This window comes from Ailuropoda melanoleuca, chromosome 4 (genome assembly GCF_002007445.2).
Source record: "Ailuropoda melanoleuca isolate Jingjing chromosome 4, ASM200744v2, whole genome shotgun sequence".
In the NCBI taxonomy this organism is placed as follows: Eukaryota; Metazoa; Chordata; class Mammalia; order Carnivora; family Ursidae; genus Ailuropoda; species Ailuropoda melanoleuca.
In genome coordinates, this window is record NC_048221.1 from 115,035,721 (window position 1) to 115,052,796 (window position 17,076).

The 17,076-nt window shown below is 36.2% G+C and overlaps 1 protein-coding gene across 1 annotated transcript in view; it reads left to right on the forward strand.

Annotated features, from left to right (window-relative positions):
- The window catches only part of STRN (striatin), a gene marked incomplete at its 5' end in the record, with an annotated part of 109,963 nt that overhangs the window by 63,138 nt on the left and 29,749 nt on the right, over positions 1-17,076 (forward strand). Inside the window, 5 exons of the mRNA XM_011219234.2 lie at positions 3,885-4,021; positions 9,671-9,846; positions 11,681-11,728; positions 12,737-12,858; positions 15,933-16,100. Of these exons, the coding sequence (XP_011217536.2) occupies positions 3,885-4,021; positions 9,671-9,846; positions 11,681-11,728; positions 12,737-12,858; positions 15,933-16,100 (651 nt within the window). The remainder of the gene's footprint in view (positions 1-3,884; positions 4,022-9,670; positions 9,847-11,680; positions 11,729-12,736; positions 12,859-15,932; positions 16,101-17,076) is intronic.

Sequence of the window (17,076 nt, forward strand, 5' to 3'; positions counted from 1 at the left end):
TTAAAAAAAAAAAAAGACACTTTGGAGCACAAAAAGTATGGAAATATACATATACAAGTTTAGTTATTCAGAAGGACTCTTTAAGAAAAGAATTTTATTTTACAGGTGTTTGATCTACATAGTATCCCCCAAATGTAGGCTTTCTTACATGCAGGGGGGTGTGATTCAATCTTTTAGACTTAAGAATGGGTGCATAAACTTAAAGACCAACTAAATTCTAGTTTAGAACATCCCCTGGCTCCACAGAAGCCATATTTTCAAATGTTTTATTTAAGCAGTTTGTCGCTGATAAATGGAAAAGGGAAAAAAGACACCTTGAAAGTCTAGTCACATTTTCTGCTTTCTGTTTTTACTTTGTACCCTGTTAGTCCTTGTCCAATTGCGTGTATTTTTTTTTTTTTTTTTTTTTTTACAAAGTTACAGTCCCTGGGTAGAATAATTCCATTTTATTTTATTCACTTAACATAAAGCCACAAAAATAACTTTCATAATTATATCTTTAAGATTACATATGGTATTTTAGACCTGATACTTAACCATTTCCCTGTTGGAAATTTAGGTTCCTAGTTTTTTATAGCACCATCTTATGATATATACAGTTCTTTCTTTTAGATGTAAGTTCTGATTTATCTGTTTATAAATTTATTAAGTACCTATATGTAGAAATTGATTTTAATATGTATGTTTACATGAGCTGAAAATCCAGTATGACATAAAAATAATCTCAATGATTAATAAATATTTTTCAGAATTTATTTTTAAAAATTGTCTTGGATTTAAATGCTGTAATAATTTGCAGTGAATATGCCTCTTCAAATTATTATTGATTGAACAAAACAGCCCAGGAAAAAGCCACAGAAAAATCAGAGGTGTTTTTCTTTCTTGGTTTTGAAAATTAGTTACATTTTAAAGAGACATAAACTGATAGAACTTTGCACAGATTTATGGTTGGAGTACTTTTTAAATGAAATTGTTGACCATAACATGGTTAGTTATTTGTTAGAGTTAATTATAGTACACTTGGAATTTATTACTCATGCATTAAATAATAAAGATGTGTACATTATACCTTTATAGTACAATTTCTTTGATGTAGACACCTCTTTTGAATTACAGATGTGAAGTCTTGGGCCTCATTAGGTGTGTCTGTTGTTCACTAGGAGATGCATACAGTTGACCCTATCGATGTGAGAATTTTAATCAGTTTCAGTTACTCCAAGATCAGGTCTAGATAAGGAGAAAAGTTAGTTCTTCTTTTATTCTGATAACTCCTAAAGAGTTTTATCAGAGATTTCCTCTTGTGGAATTCTAATAATAGAGGCGGACTAAGTACTATCTACTAAATGACAAATGTACAAAAGTATTACATAAGCCACAGAAAGTGCCCTTGGTAGAAAAAAATATTTAAGAACCTTAAAACTGAAGGGTTGAAAATCTAGCTTAATTGGTTGTCCTAAGTTTTCCTCCTCAGTGTGAGGTTTTCAGCAATAGAAAAGTATGTAAGAAATACATTGTGTATTTAATCGTATGTGACTGATGCTTCTTGGTCTCCAGTTTAGTTTCAGAAAACAGGTCCACAGCCTGTGTGATATAAATGTTTATTACTTTGTTTTTGTTTTAATAATACAGAAGACAGTGCCATACTTAAGAGGGTACAGTTCAGTAATTTGATTAGACCTGATTAGAGCTAGTAATATTCAGTTACCAGATAGAAATGTGACATATGGTCTTAAGTTCTAAGGCATCTTAGAGAGCAGTCAAGTGAGGTCTGCCCATGGTTGCTCTCTCTTAGCCCCTCCGGTTGGCTGGCTTAGCCGGTGGTGTGTGGTGGAAGGAGTTGCTGCCTTCCTTTGTTTTCAGGTTTTGCTCATTTTTAGAGCATTATTTAAATTAGCCCAAACAATGTGTATGCTCAAATCCCATGAATCTTAGTCTTGTTTTTTTAAGAATTGTTTTTATTTCACACCTGAACAAAGTTGTCTAGAAATAGTAGAGATGAAAGCAGACAAAACACCTGGCTGAAGACTCAGCCTCATAGACTCACGTGAGTCTTTTATTGAAATTTTGGCATGAAAATTGCCATTCTAACTTAAATAGTCCCCACTCTTCAATAGTAAATGTTAGAGTTGTTCAAACCACTCAGAAGATATGTGGTATGTTTGGGTAAAACCCATTTTTATTATTGCTGCTTTATTGTATGGCAGTTTAAAAATGTCTTAATTTATATTCTCCTTTGTTCTTAGAGGACTTTAAATAGAGTGCCTCTACTATTTTTAAAACACATAATTATTCTTTCAACAAATACTTACGATTGAATTTAAACTTACATAATCGAATCGAAAGCTGAAAAGCAGCTTTAAGTCCAGTTTTTTACATTAACTGACTTGTTTCTCTCTTTTTTTTTTTTTTAGAGAGGGAGAGTGAGAGGACAAGTGGAGAGAGGGGCAGAGGGAGAGGGAGAATCTCCAGCAGGCTCCACTCCCAGCACTGAGCCCAGCATGGGGCTTGATCTCTTGACCCTGAGATCACAACCTGAGCAGAAGTCAAGAGTCGGAAGGCAATTAACTGAGCCACTCAGAGGCCCCTTGACTTGTTTCTTTTAAGAAAAAGTTAATTTACTTTTTTTAACAGCCTAAGTTTAAACTACTAACTTCACGTAATCAACTTACAAATGTTTGTCGTTAGTAAAGTAACCACAGCTAGAAACCTACTCAAAGACCATCTCTGACAGTTTGCTAGAATAATTTGCATTTGTAAAAATCAATAGCTTACTACTGGCCAAATTAAATAAAATTCCTATTTTAATTTGGCAATTTGCTTTTAACTAGTTCTTCTATGATGGTGATTGAAGGGATTGGATTGGTGTGTTCAGTGTTATAAAGATATTTTCACTTATCACAAAGAAAATCTGGCCTCTTGAAGCACACTTAGCAGCTAATGAAAGTGTTCAAATGGGCACTTACAAAAAAAATTCTTTGAAAAATAAATCCACTTACAGTGAAAAAATTTTTCTTTGAAATAAACATTTTTAAGTGAAATACAACACTGTTGAAGTCATAAGAGAGCTGGTCAGTAAATTATCACAAAGTGAATTCAGCGTGTTACCTCTGCTTAGGTCAAGAAGCAGAACGTTACCAGGGCCCTGGAAGTCTTGCTGTGCTTCAAATTACTGCTCCTTTCCTTGTCTCCAGACATAATCCTGACTTCTAAACCAGCATTAACTTTACCTCATAGAGGCACATTTTACAGTTGTAACCATTTTCATTTGAAATTTTCTGTATTCCTCCAGGTTATAGAATTATAGTTTTATTTTGAATGAGACCAGCAGTGTTCAGATCACTTGTTATATATATTTAATAATTGATAGAAATAATTTGAGTAATAAACAGGAAATATCAAATGAGGAAAACCTACTTTTTTTTAGTCTTTTTTTTTTGGTGTGTGTGAAAAAGAGAGGACAATGGGCTGTTGGATTTGTTTCATGTTGTACTTTTCTAATTAGATGATACCTTCAGTTATGGTTAAGATATGGAAAAAGCAGCCAGTTCTGGGACGCCTGGGTGGGTCAGTTGGTTAAGCATCCTACTCTTGATTTTGGGTCAGGTCATGATCTCAGGGTCCGGGAATCGACACCCTTACTGGGCTCCGCTCGGCAGGGAGTGTTTCTCCCTCTGCCCCTCCCCCAGCTATGCATGTGAGCTCTCTCTCTCTCTCAAAAAAATAGGATCTTAAAAAAAAAAAAAGCAGCTAGTTCTTCAGGGCTTTCTGCTAACTGAATTTTATTGTGTTTAAAAGTGTTTAAAAATAAATGTGGACAAGTCCTTAAGAGACTAATTGTTTACACTTTAGAGGTTTTTTATGTTTCTTTTGTCTTCCCCCTTCAGTGGAAGCCTTGACTTTTCCTCCTTCTTCTGGGAAGTCTTTCATCATGGGAGCAGATGAAGCCCTTGAAAGTGAACTGGGACTTGGAGAATTGGCAGGCCTTACGGTGGCCAATGAAGCAGATTCACTAACTTACGATGTGAGTCGTGGTTTTATTTTTGTTCTTTTCTCATTTCTTAAAAATAAAAAGTTAACTTTATAGAAAAAGACAGGAGTAAAACTTCTTCACAAGTATAGAATTTGGTTCCATTTTAATTGCAAACATTGAAAATATGAATATATTCTAAATAATCATTTTTCACATTGCATAGAGATTAAAATTATGGGCTTCGCCTAAATCTGTAAGTCATTATAGCTTGTTTATTGGTTTTAGATAAGGGAAAGAATTCCCTTTCTGTTACCAAGTTTGGGTTTTGTGTTTTAGGGTACCAGTGATCAGTTGAAATTCATGCTTGCCCATGGCAACATTTGTGTTTCTTTAGTACATTACCAGTGAATATCCCACCTACAAATGATTTTAGCTGTTGTTAGGGAGGGATGTCTGTAGGGTGCTTTTCAGATATTAAGGCAGACCCATCAGTGAGTTGGACCAAAACTGAAATCTTGATACCTTTATTCATGCATTCCTTTACTTAATCCCCAGCACAGTTGTTTCATAAATAACATTTGTAATTGTTCATGACAATAAATTGTCAGAAAAAGTTGCTTATTTTATAAAGTGTTTACAGTTTGTCTTATCTTCATTGAAATCCTCTCAACTTTGATACCTCATTATCTTTGTTGGAGAGCAAAGTATAGCTCCTGTCACATGGGGGATGTAGGATGGATGCTTAAGCAGACCATGGATGCGAGAAGGAAGTACTCCACAGAGCAACCTCACCACTCACTCCTCTTCCTGAAAATCAAAAATTCTCACTCTCCTTGCTAAGTCTATTAGTAAGTCTTTTGGGTTCTCCCTCCAAAAATAGCTGAAATCCATAGCTTTTTTTTTTTTTTTTTAAACCTCCCATCCAACTCCATTTCTTCTTCATCTGGAACTACTACAGTAACCTAATTTAAATGGTCTCTTTGCTCCCCATTCTCCACATATGTGATACAGGCTTTAAAAAAAATTATTTTTATATCCTTATGTTTTACGTCTCTCTGTATAAAAACACCCATTTAGTTGACTTTCGTTTTTTTTTTTCATCTAACCTTTGACAAACTTTTTGATTGGAGCAGAGTCTTTCTTTTTCTTTTTATTTTTTTATTTATTTTTTTAAAAAGATTTTATTTATTTATTTGACAGAGATAGAGGCAGCCAGCGAGAGAGGGAACACAAGCAGGGGGAGTGGGAGAGGAAGAAGCAGGCTCATAGCGGAGGAGCCTGATATGGGGCTCGATCCCATAACACCGGGATCACGCCCTGAGCTGAAGGCAGACGCTTAACCGCTGTGCCACCCAGGCGCCCCCAGAGTCTTTCTTTTTAAAGTAATTACTGATATATTTGGATTTAAATTCATCATCTATTGTGTTACTTATTCTGTGTTCCTTTTTCTCCTATTTTTGCCTGTATTGGGATTATTTTTTATTATTCACCCCCACCCAATTATTTGGAGATGATGAACTCTTTCATTACTCTTTTATTGTTACCCTAGAGGTTACCACACACATCCTTATCAAAATTTTAATGCAAAGACCATTAGGACACTTTTAACTCTACTTAAAATCTCCTCCCTTGGGGAGCCTGGGTGGCTCAGTTGGTTAAACATCTGCCTTCAGCTCAGGTCATGATCCCGGGGTCCTGGGATCAAGCCCTGCATCAGGCTCCCTGCTCAGCAGGGGGCCTGCTTCTTCCTCTCCCTCTGCCTGCCACACCCCTGCTTATGTGCACCCCCTGTCAAATAAATAAATAAAATCTTAAAAAAAAAAAAACCCAAAACTCCTACCCTACTACATATATGTCATTCTTGTTATGTATTTTCTCTAGACATTAATCTCCTACAAGGTAATGTTTTGTACACTGAGTATTCAGTTAGGATTATCCATTTTACATTCTTCATTTTGCTTTATTCTCTTCTCTCCTGCACATCTGACTGTCCATCTGGGATTACTTTTCTTTTACTCTAAGAACTGTTAATATTTCTCTTTGGTGAAGGTCTGCTGGTGCCCAGTTCCCTTAGTTTCTGGTTTTATTAAATTGTCTGTATTTCACCTGAGTGGGTTAACTATTACTTCTGGTATCTAATTCCATTTGGCAAGGGTTGTTTTGTTTTGTTTCCTTTTTAAGCATTCTAAATATATAATTTCATTTTCTTCCATTGTTTTCTGCTAAAGTTAACTGTCTATTATTGGTCGTTCAGTGGTAGTCTGATTTTTTTTTTTTTCCCCTGACTGATAATCTTCCTGTGTCTGAATTTTAGCCAAGGTTTAGATTTCTTTTTATTTAGCCTTCTTGAAGTTCTTATACCTTCTTGGCTTAATATGTTTTTATCAGTTTTGTGTAAAATTCTCAGCCATTCGTCTTCAAATATTGCTTTTGCCCTTCTTTCTCTTTGTTTTCCTTCTGGAACGCTAATTAAATTGTTAGATCTTTCTATATCCTCTGTCTCCTACTCCCTCTCCTGTATTTTCCATCTTTTGTTTCTCCATACTTCAGTCTCGATATTTTTATGACCCATCTTCTGGTTTACTAATTCTCACTTCAATTATGTGTAATCTGTAATTAAACCCATCTATTTAGGTTTTATATTGTTTGCTTCTAGAATTCTTTTTATTAATTGTTTATCATTTTCTTCCAAAATTTACAGTGTTGTCTTTTATCTTCTTGAACACAGTAAGCATGATTATGTATCTGCTCGTTTTCATTTATGCGTATTATCCTGCGTAGTCATGGTTATTTTTTATTATATCCAAATAACTATGCCTGAATAACTTCAGGCCTAGAGTGATATCTTCCCTAGGGAGTGTATTTTAATTTGCTTCTCTCAGATGTCTGTAGCCATTAGAAATCTGGATCACCTCATTCCATTTTCAATTTTTCAGATAATCTAAAGCTGATCTACAGGCTCTATAAGGGCTTGTATTCTTCTAGTTAACTCTTCTATCTAGAATGCAGCCCAAGAGCACCTGGGTGGTTCCATCAGATGGGCGTTTGCCTTCGGCTCAGGTCATGATCCCAGGGTACTGGGATCAAGGCCCTCATCAGGCTCCCTGCTCAGCAGGGAGTCTGCTTCTCCCTCTACTGCTCCTTCTGCTTGTTCTCTCTCTCTCTCTCTCTCTCAAATAAATAAATTAATTAAATCTTTAAAAAATAAAAAGAATGCAGCTCTTTGAACTCAAAACCTAAAGCAAAGAGGTGCACAAGCCCCACTTTCTTGGCAGGCGCTAGACACCAGTTTGTATCTCCTTGCACTATACAGCTGTCAGAAGCACAGCCTGACCTCTCAGCCATCCCTTCTGGAATCAGTAAACACCCTCTGGGAAAAACAGGTCCAAATATCAGGCTTTTTAGACTTCTGTCTTCCCCTGGATTCTGGTCTGCTTTTTCTTCACTGTTTTGCTGGTTTTTCATTTAAAATTTTTTTAGCTCTGCTTTTCTATTTATCCTCAAGTGCAGACTTGATCCTAATAATCTAGTCTGCCATAGCTAGAAGCAGAAGTTCCCACTAGATACTTTTCTTCTTTCTATACTAACCCCACAAAGATTTAGTCCAGTATGTTATGGAGCTCAGTCATGTCCCTGGAGAAATGTCATTCTCTCTCTTTTTTTTTAATATCTCTGAGTTGTTAAAAAAAACTCAGTGTTATACCTGGGTTTCTGAAAGCAGTCTCTAGTTCTTCTTTTTTTTTTTTTTTTAAAGATTGTATTTATTTATTAGAGAGAGCACAAGTGGGGTGAAGGGCAGAGGGAGAAGTAGACTCCCTGCTGAGCCGGGCGCCTGATGTAGCACTCGATCCCAGGACTCCAGGATCATGACCTGAGCCGAGGGCAGATGCTTAACTGACTGAGCCACCCAGGGACCCTGAAAGTAGTTTCCAGTTCTAATACACATACTAGTAATCTATTGCTGTGTGACAAATTGCACCCAACACAGCTTAAAACAACATTTGTTATATCATAGCTTCTGGGGGTCAGTAATCTGAGACAGTTTAGCTGTGTGGTTCTGTTCTCTCATGTAGTCAAGGTGTAGGCAAGAATTGTAGCCTTCAATGAAGACTGACTTGGGGAAGATCTGCTTCTAAGCTCACTTATGTGCTTGTTGGAAGGCCTTGGTTCCTTCGTGGCTATTGGCTGGACACTAGTTCCACACCACATGGGCCTCTCTGTGGGTTCCTCAGAAGGGCAGCAGGCTTCCTCCAGTGTGAGTGCCCTTGAAAAGAGAGTGAGCAAGAACACCCAAGATGCAAGGTTTTTGCTGTGTGTTATTGGTCACACAGAGCAACCCTATGATGTAGAGGGGATTCACAAGGTGTAAATATGAGGAGGTAGGGCTGATTGGGAACCATCTTAGTGGCTGTCTACCACATTAAGATATTCAGAAGGAATCGAAATGTTCTTAAATATGAAAATCTTTCAGCTCGTTAATAAGAGCAGACAAAGAGTCAACTTAGTTCATTCCACTTCTCCCCCTGCCTCCCCCCACAAGGATAACCAGCACCAATTCTTATAGTAGTTCCTTGTATTCTGTGTTTTGTCTTCTTACTGCCCCAATTGTGACATGGTCTGTCCAATTTTTTGCAAATTTTTAAACTTCTGGGTCCTAAGCTATAGTTGATATTGAGAGTGTAGCCTCTGAAGCCAGACTGCTTGGGTTTGAATCCTGACTCCTCCGCTTACTAGAGGGCAAGTCACTTAACTTCTCTTTTCCTTACGTGTCTATTCTATAAAGTGGGGATAATGGTAATTCCTTCATAGAGTTGTTGTGACAATTAGGTGAGTTAATGCATGTTAAGTTTTTAAAAAATGTAAAAAATAATGAATAATGCTTATAATAGCAGCTGTTGTTAGTATCTTGCTGGCTTTTGTCATTGTAAGTATGGTAATATTTCTCCAGTGTGTTAACAGTATACTTGGCCCACTCTTGCTTAAACCTAGCATGATTATTAGTTGTGGAGCATGAATAGCTCATATGTGGTGCTAGTGTAAGGTTAAACACGAACCTCTTTGGCTTTCCCATTAGTTGGAAATGAAAAAAAAGCTGAAATATAGTTGAAATGAGAAAAAACACATTTTTAGTTGTCGGGATGGAGTTTCTGTGGATGACGGGTTGTATGAGTGGAATCTATTGTTTTGTAACATCTGATTCTCTCTTCCAATGTTAACATTTTATGTTTCCAGTTTATAAACCTTGTTGCCAATTTGATGAAGAAAATTTAGCTCTTTGTAGAAAGTATTGAAAATCTCAGAAGTATCATATTCTATAATGTTAACAGGTTTAAAGGTAACTTAGTTTTTCAGCTCTTACCCCAAATTAGTTTCTGTACTATAATTTAGGTTGAAATTACTTGTCTTTGGGGTTTTTTACTCATCCTAGTGAAGATCTATTTTATGTTATTTAATATTCTTTCAATATTGAATTATGTTACCTCTTTTCTTATTTTAGCATTTATATTTCTTCAAAGAAAGCCACTGTTGACATGTTAATTTTGCCTGTTGATTTGATTATTTACATGTAGAAATTATATTGTTTTGGAAGTTGTAAAATGTGATGATTTAATGACAAATCAGCAAGAATTAATGTGGAAATATAATTTTTTTCCTGTCCTGAACTAAATGTCTGGGTATTTTTCTTTGTTTCTTTAATAGATAGCAAACAATAAGGATGCATTGAGGAAGACATGGAACCCTAAGTTTACATTACGAAGTCACTTTGATGGCATTCGAGCCCTTGCTTTCCACCCCACTGAGCCTGTTTTGATAACAGCATCAGAGGATCACACATTAAAAATGTGGAATTTGCAGAAAACAGCCCCAGCCAAAAAGTGAGAATATTCTACTTTAACTGTATTTGAGTATTTTAATTATCAGTTTTTCAGCAGAAAAATACTTAAATTATTTGCTGTTAAATTTCTCAATTTATCAAGTATCCCTTCTAGTTCTTTCTTCTTTATCATGTTACATAATTAGAATTTTCCCCTTCATACTCACAATCTGATATTAGGTTGGAAAACTGACAATGAGAGAGAAGTGGTATTATCTGATAGTTTCCCAGAGTTTCTGAATGCTATTTACAGTCCTTATATAGTGTTTTAAATGGTTGTCATATTTGTGGAGTCCCTTATCTATACTGAAGGTTTCTACTGTTGTTGTAAAGAGGTGTAGGCATGTTTAAAATCCTCAAACCCCCGAACCATGCCCTGTTGTTTATTAGGTTTGGACTAATGGTGTGGGAGGGAGGGAAGGGAGGGAAGGCTGATTGAGAGGGGTGAGGGACCTCTCTTTGGTTTTGTCTTTTGCCCTTGACACTTTAGGTACTTTCCATACCCACCAAAATGTGTAGACAGAAAGGCAGTGCTGTCACTTAACTGCTAGTTCTTGCCTTGGCTCCTTGGTTCCTCTCTAAGCATGAACAGACATGAGTTGTTATAAACTCTTATCAGTCACCAAGCTAGTCTCAGTCCCACTTGGTGAGGTACTTATTGGAGATCCCTCTCCTTGTGTCCTTGAATCAGGTGGCCCAGAACCCAGCACATGCCATCCAGTGTCAGGCACTTCTATTATCGGAAGAATAGAAATGAACATGAACTGGAGGAGATTACTAAAGTTTTACTACTGATAGAAGATATCTATTGCCAAGTTTAAAAGAGATCAGTGACATTCCTGCTGTGAGTCATACATGGACTAGATAAAATAACGTGATTTATCAGTCTTCATGACATAGCTCAACCAGATCTTGCTAAAACCAAGAGAATCCTCATATGGATCAGGTATCTTCAGAAGAGAAAAATTATTTCTTAGTTATAAATTATTTCTAGTTCTCTGGTCATAATGGGCATCTCATTAGAGAATGTGAACGTCTCATATATTCTTGACTAAAACTTAAAAGATATTGAAACAAGTATCTTGTTGGTGATAGCTTAGTAATAATACCTTCACATGTAATAACATGGCCTGTTTACCTTTGAGCTTAACATTTTGGAAATGCTTGAGAAGAGAAATCATATGCCTATAAAAAACTAATACAATACAAGAAATGGTAAGTAATTGACTTTAAATCCAGTTTAAGTATTAGGCAGTGTAGACTATCTATGCATTCAGCATTCTGAATAATGAATAAACTAATGACTTGGACATATTAGCCTTGATGGAAATGCAAAGAAATTAAAGTACCATGTATTGAAATCCTGCTATGTGCATGGTTCTGTCCTAGGCTCTTTTATTTGTAGAATTTCATTTACTCCTGTGAGTGGTGTTATCCCAAATTTTCTGTTTTGTTTTAAATAGAGAGGAATCTGAAGTTCCAAAAGAATAAGTAATTTGCCTAGAGTTAGCCAGTTAATTGAATCCAGAAATGTACCTCCTCAAAGCCCATGATATTCTCTGAGTGCGGCTCTCTCAGTAGTCAAATAGACTATGAAATGCTAAGAGCACTGTAAGCAGGTGTTGTTACTAAACAAGGATTTTGTTTCTTGAGGCCACAAAAATATGTGATTGGTGTCAGGTAAGCTTTCTTAAGTGTCCTAGGTTGGGAATGGTATATTACCACAGTGTTGGTATTTCTAAAGGCTATTTTGTGGCATATATTCATTGATACTGTTTACTACTAAAACTTGGAGTAGTAAAAGTCCTCTCTCTCTCTCTCTCTCTCTGATTTAGGAGTACTTCTCTTGATGTGGAGCCTATCTATACGTTCAGGGCTCATAAGTAAGTATGTGCGTTTTCTCTAAGTCAGCATCACTGTACATCAGCCTGATTAGAGTATTTTGTTTTCTTTCACTTAAGTATTTGTGTTATGTATTTTTTGTATTTAATAGCAGTTTTGGGGAGGGGTTTTGGGTTTTTTTTTTTTTTTTGATAAATGTAAAAAAGATAATACAGTGTTAAAAACAAGTTTATTACTACCAGAGATCCTTGCTGAAATTAGATTTTATTTGGATGATGTTTAAATGTTATATATCTTGTGCTTGAAATAAGGTGATGCAATAAGGTTTGGATATTAAAAATCAGGACCTTTTTTTCCTTAAAGATAATCCAGATAAAAATATGAAGAATTTTTAAATTATGATCACATATTGCATGCTGTTCATATTTCTGTATAAGCTTAAGAAATACACTAATTCACTCGATTTAGCACAGACATTGGCATATTTTTTTTTTAAAGATTTTATTTATTTATTTATTTGACAGAGAGAGAGACAGCCAGCGAGAGAGGGAACACAAGCAGGGGGAGTGGGAGAGAAAGAAGCAGGCTCCTAGTGGAGAAGCCTGATGTGGGGCTCGATCCCAGAACGCCAGGATCACGCCCTGAGCCGAAGGCAGACTCTTAACGACTGCGCCACCCAGGCGCCCCTAGCATATTTTTTACATAAAGGGTCAGATTGTAAATACTTTTCCAGCTTTGTAGGCCATATATTTTCTATTATATATTCTTGTTTTTAGCTCAGTTTTAAAACCCCTTAAAAAATGGAAAAATCATTCTTAGCTTGAGGACTGTATGAAAACAGACCACTGGCAGGATTTGACCCATGGGCCATAGTTTACCAATCTCTGGTTTAGCAGAAGAAGAAAAATGAGCAGTGCTTTTATACTATTTCTATTCGTCATAGAAAGCAGAAAAATAGAAAGCCATATGAATACTTAACCATTTTTTTTTCTAACAAGTCCTATTATCAGATTGATTTTTGGGAATAGAAATTGATTTTTATCTCCCAGAGGTCCAGTGCTTTGTGTGGTAATGAGCAGCAATGGTGAGCAGTGTTACAGTGGTGGTACTGATGGACTGATCCAGGGCTGGAATACCACCAACCCCAACATCGATCCCTATGACTCCTATGGTAGGTGTTTCCCCAAAGATGTGAAAGAATAAACTGTTTTATTCTTATACATTTTACATAGCATATATAAGGATAAAATGAGATATTTTAAAAAATAAATTGGTAAAAGGGAACAAGGTCTTTATTTTGTTAAAAAGGATTCTTGTATTTAGGAAACAATTCAATATATATATATGTTAAAAGAAAAAAGAAAAAAATGTGTTGTTCCTGAAAAAACAGTTCCTACCCCCCAAAGTTCTATTGGCTGGAAATGCTGGCTTGACTGACAATTGTTTTCTTCATTTTAGGCATCTGTACATTACTTGATACCTTATTACTAATCCGTAATCGTGTTTCATTACTAATACTATTACTACATATTCATTACTATTCTTGACAAACAACTGAAGGAATGTGAATGTTATTCATTTATTATTAGAGTGTGTAGAGGCGAATGATTTTTAAACTCTGTGACACCAAAATACTTGAAAGACCTTAAAAATTAAGAAGTGCCCTTTTAGCCTTGGGAACAGTACCGTGAAACATAAATCCACATTATAGTCTATCACTAGATGTTACCATAAATTCTCTTGCAAAAACTGTTTAGGAATTGACATTTTGGTTTCGTCTTATGTTCTTTCTTAAATTCTAGAATGGCGTGGAGTGTCGTATTTGTCCTAAAGCCACATTTATTTTCATTTTCATTTTCGATTAATTTTGCTACCAAACCTAAGAAATTCAATAAACAAAAATTTTTCCCAACACTTATTTAATAAGCATTTAACATATATTTTGTAAAAGGTAAACCCTCTCCGTGTTTTTCCTTACTTCCTTTATCTCTCTAACAAGTGGATCAGTTGTCTTCATTCTGTTTCAAGCCAACCAGTACTTCCCCTTTTGCTGTTGACCTCATTCTCTCTTGTTTCTTTTGAGACTGCATTTGATTCTCTCTCGCTCTCGCTTTGTCTCATTCTCTTCTTAAACCTTGCCCTCTTTTCTCTCTTCCCATCCCCTCAGCATGTAAGTAAATTTAAGTAACTCCTATCCTGAGCAAGGGAAAGCCTTTTCTTGACTCCATTTTCCTCTCTGGCTTCTGTTTAGTCTCTCTTTCCTTCATCATCTATGTCTCTCTGGTGGTAATGACTAGAAAACACAGTCAGGAGTTACTAATTCCATGTCCTTTTCCTGTGTATCATCCCTCTGCATTGTCTTCTGGCTGTCACACTTAAATATAATGAGATTATCAGTGACTGCCCAATTGGCTGATCCAAGGGGTATTTTACAGTCCTTGTTTTACTATATGTATTGGCTATCTGAAACTGTGGACTACTCCATCCTTTTTGAAATTTGTCCATTATTGGCTTTTTTGACACTTGTAACAATTTCTGTTTCCTGTCCTTCATAAACTTTAGTTTTTCCCACCTTAGATATTGGCACTTATCAAGGTCCTGACCCTATTCATTCTCTGTACACATATTTTTTGGTGAATTGAATTTACTTCTCTGGTTTTACATGCAGTTGACTCATAAATCTCTTCTTTAAGCCTCAGACTGCCTGCAGAACATTTCAAAGTGGTCATCTCATTGTCCATAAATACCTATAAGTGCTGTGTTTCTTCTCCCGTATATTCTTTATTAGATGGTGGCACCACCAAAATTACCCAAACTAGAAACCTAACAGTTATCCTTGTTGCTTTGTTCTGTGTACTCTCCACACCTTATTAATTACCTAGCTTTTTTGATATTACCCCCTACATATTTCTTGAATTTACCCCTTCTGCTTTGCCTCTTTTTACCACTCTCCTCTCTTGGGTCTACATCATCGCTCTCCCAGTCTATTGAAGCGGTCCCTTTGCCTTCATCTTGATTCTCTCCAATCTGTCTTCTCCACTACAGTGAAGCCTACCTTATTAAATACGCACTTCACCCAGCTGCTCCTAGAAAACCCTTCAGTGGTTCATTTTGCTTTCACGATAATTTCTAAGTACCTTAATATGTTGTAGAAATCCCACCTTAAACTATCTCCTCTCATCTTATCTACTTCCTGCCTCAAACGTCACACTTTCAGTAATGTTGAATAGCTCATAAATTTCCTCACATGTCATGCTTTCTGTCCTTCTGTGATTTTGTAGGTCCCGCCTCTGCCAGCAGTGGCTTCCCTCTAGTTTTTGACTGGCCAACACCTGTATACTCCAGGTGTCATTCTCTCCGGGAAGCTTTCATTCACCCCAGTTACTCTCCTTGGAGACTGGTGTCTGTCACCATTGTTATACTTACCACAGTCTTTTGAGACCAGGATAGTATTGTGTCTTAATTATCTGGGTGACCCCAGCACCTAGCATAGTGCCTGACATATTGTGTCTTCAATAAATATTTTATGGTATGACAGAAGGTAGAGGACAGATAACATTATTGACATTTTAAACTTAACATGTGTGAGCCATGTTGAAAGTACTGCTTCGTAGAGGAGGAATAATGAAAGTTTCCAGTTTGACTTGTATTATGAAATGGTGCTAAGTGATCCCCCTTCCTCCCTCCCTCCCTATCATGCACATCATTGACTTGTCAGTTATTGCTGTTTGAGGATTTGGGGTTCCTCTAGGTCTCCGTTCCTGTCCACTTGGAGTAGCAGAGCCCCGTTGCTCCCGGGAGTAACTGCTGTTCCTAGTGTGGAGGTCCAGGGGGAGAAGTGGCCGAAGGAGCCAGGGGAGGAAGAGATCTCTGTTCACTTCCTCAGGGAAGAGTTGTGGCATCTCAGAAGGTGGATAAAATTTAGATGACGTGTGTTAACATGCTTTTTAAAAAATCTAGACAAATGGAAAGAAAAAAGGGAGGCGAGAGGGAAGTACCTAATTTTTTTAAGGAGAGAAATATATACTTAAAAATTTTAATGTATAAACTCAAAACTCTGCATTTGCATATTTCCAAGCCTCTTTTTAGTTATTGCCGCTTTTCGGAAGAATAACAGAAACTTGGGAAGCATGTTTTATACTGTTCTCAGGCACTTTTGTGTGTATATTTAGTTTCTTTGGAATCTAAGCACCATTAGGATTTGTTTATTTTCTCTTGATGTTGCATTCTTGCTGTTTTGTATAGATCCTTCTGTTTTAAGAGGCCCTCTTCTAGGCCACACTGATGCGGTCTGGGGCTTGGCTTATAGTGCAGCACATCAGCGTTTGTTGTCGTGTTCAGCAGATGGCACTCTCCGTTTATGGAATACAACTGAGGTTGCTCCAGCCCTAAGTGTATTTAACGATAATCAAGGTGCGTACTTTTGAAAAATGATTCTAAAGAATCTTTTATAAGATGTCTTATTGTAACAACAAGCAAATAAATAAGTAAATGATTCTACAAACAAATGTAATTTGAAGGGGTGTTTTTAAGCATGAAAGTATATTTGCTTAAATTTCCAGCTTAATGATTTTTAAAAACACAGTATTTGGTGAAGAGCACATATTAAAAATGTTTTTTCAAAATTGAGATATAATTTATATACAGTAAAAACGAGATATTAAGGATACGGTCTGTTGAGTTTGACAAATAAATAACTTTTGCACCTATCAAGATCTAGAACATTTCTTTCACCTCTTCAAAGTTTCTTTGTGTCTTTCCCAGTTCCTCTTCCTGTTTCCAATCAGGGGTATGATTTCTTTCATCATAGATAAGTTTTGTCTCCTAAAATTTCATATAAATGAAATCATACAATGTGTACTCTTTTTGTATCTGGCTTTTTATACTGTTTTTGTGATTCATCCGTATTCTAGTAAGTATCAATTTATTTATTTTTATGTTTAATAGTATTTCATTAAATCAGTGTATGTGTTTATTTACTTCTTGATGGACATGTGGGTTGTTTCCAGGTTTTTACTATTATGATCAAAGCTGCTATGAACATTCACGTATTTTTTATGAGCTAATAAAGAGCTAGAAGTAGAATTGCTGGGCATTAGAAGTGATATTGTATATTTAACTTTATGTGAAATTGCCAAGCTTTTCCAAAGTGGTTGTGCCATTTTACACCACTGACAGCAACGTGTGAGAATTCCAGTTGCTTTACATCCTTAATTATTAACACCTGGTGTTGTCAGTCTTTAGTTTTAGTCATTCTGGTGGGTTTGTAGCAGTGTTTCATTGTGGTTTTAATTTGCATTTTTGAGCACTTTTTTTGTGTGCTCATTAGCCATTCATCTATCTTCTTCTGTAATATACACATTTTTGAACTGTTTGTTTACTTTAGATT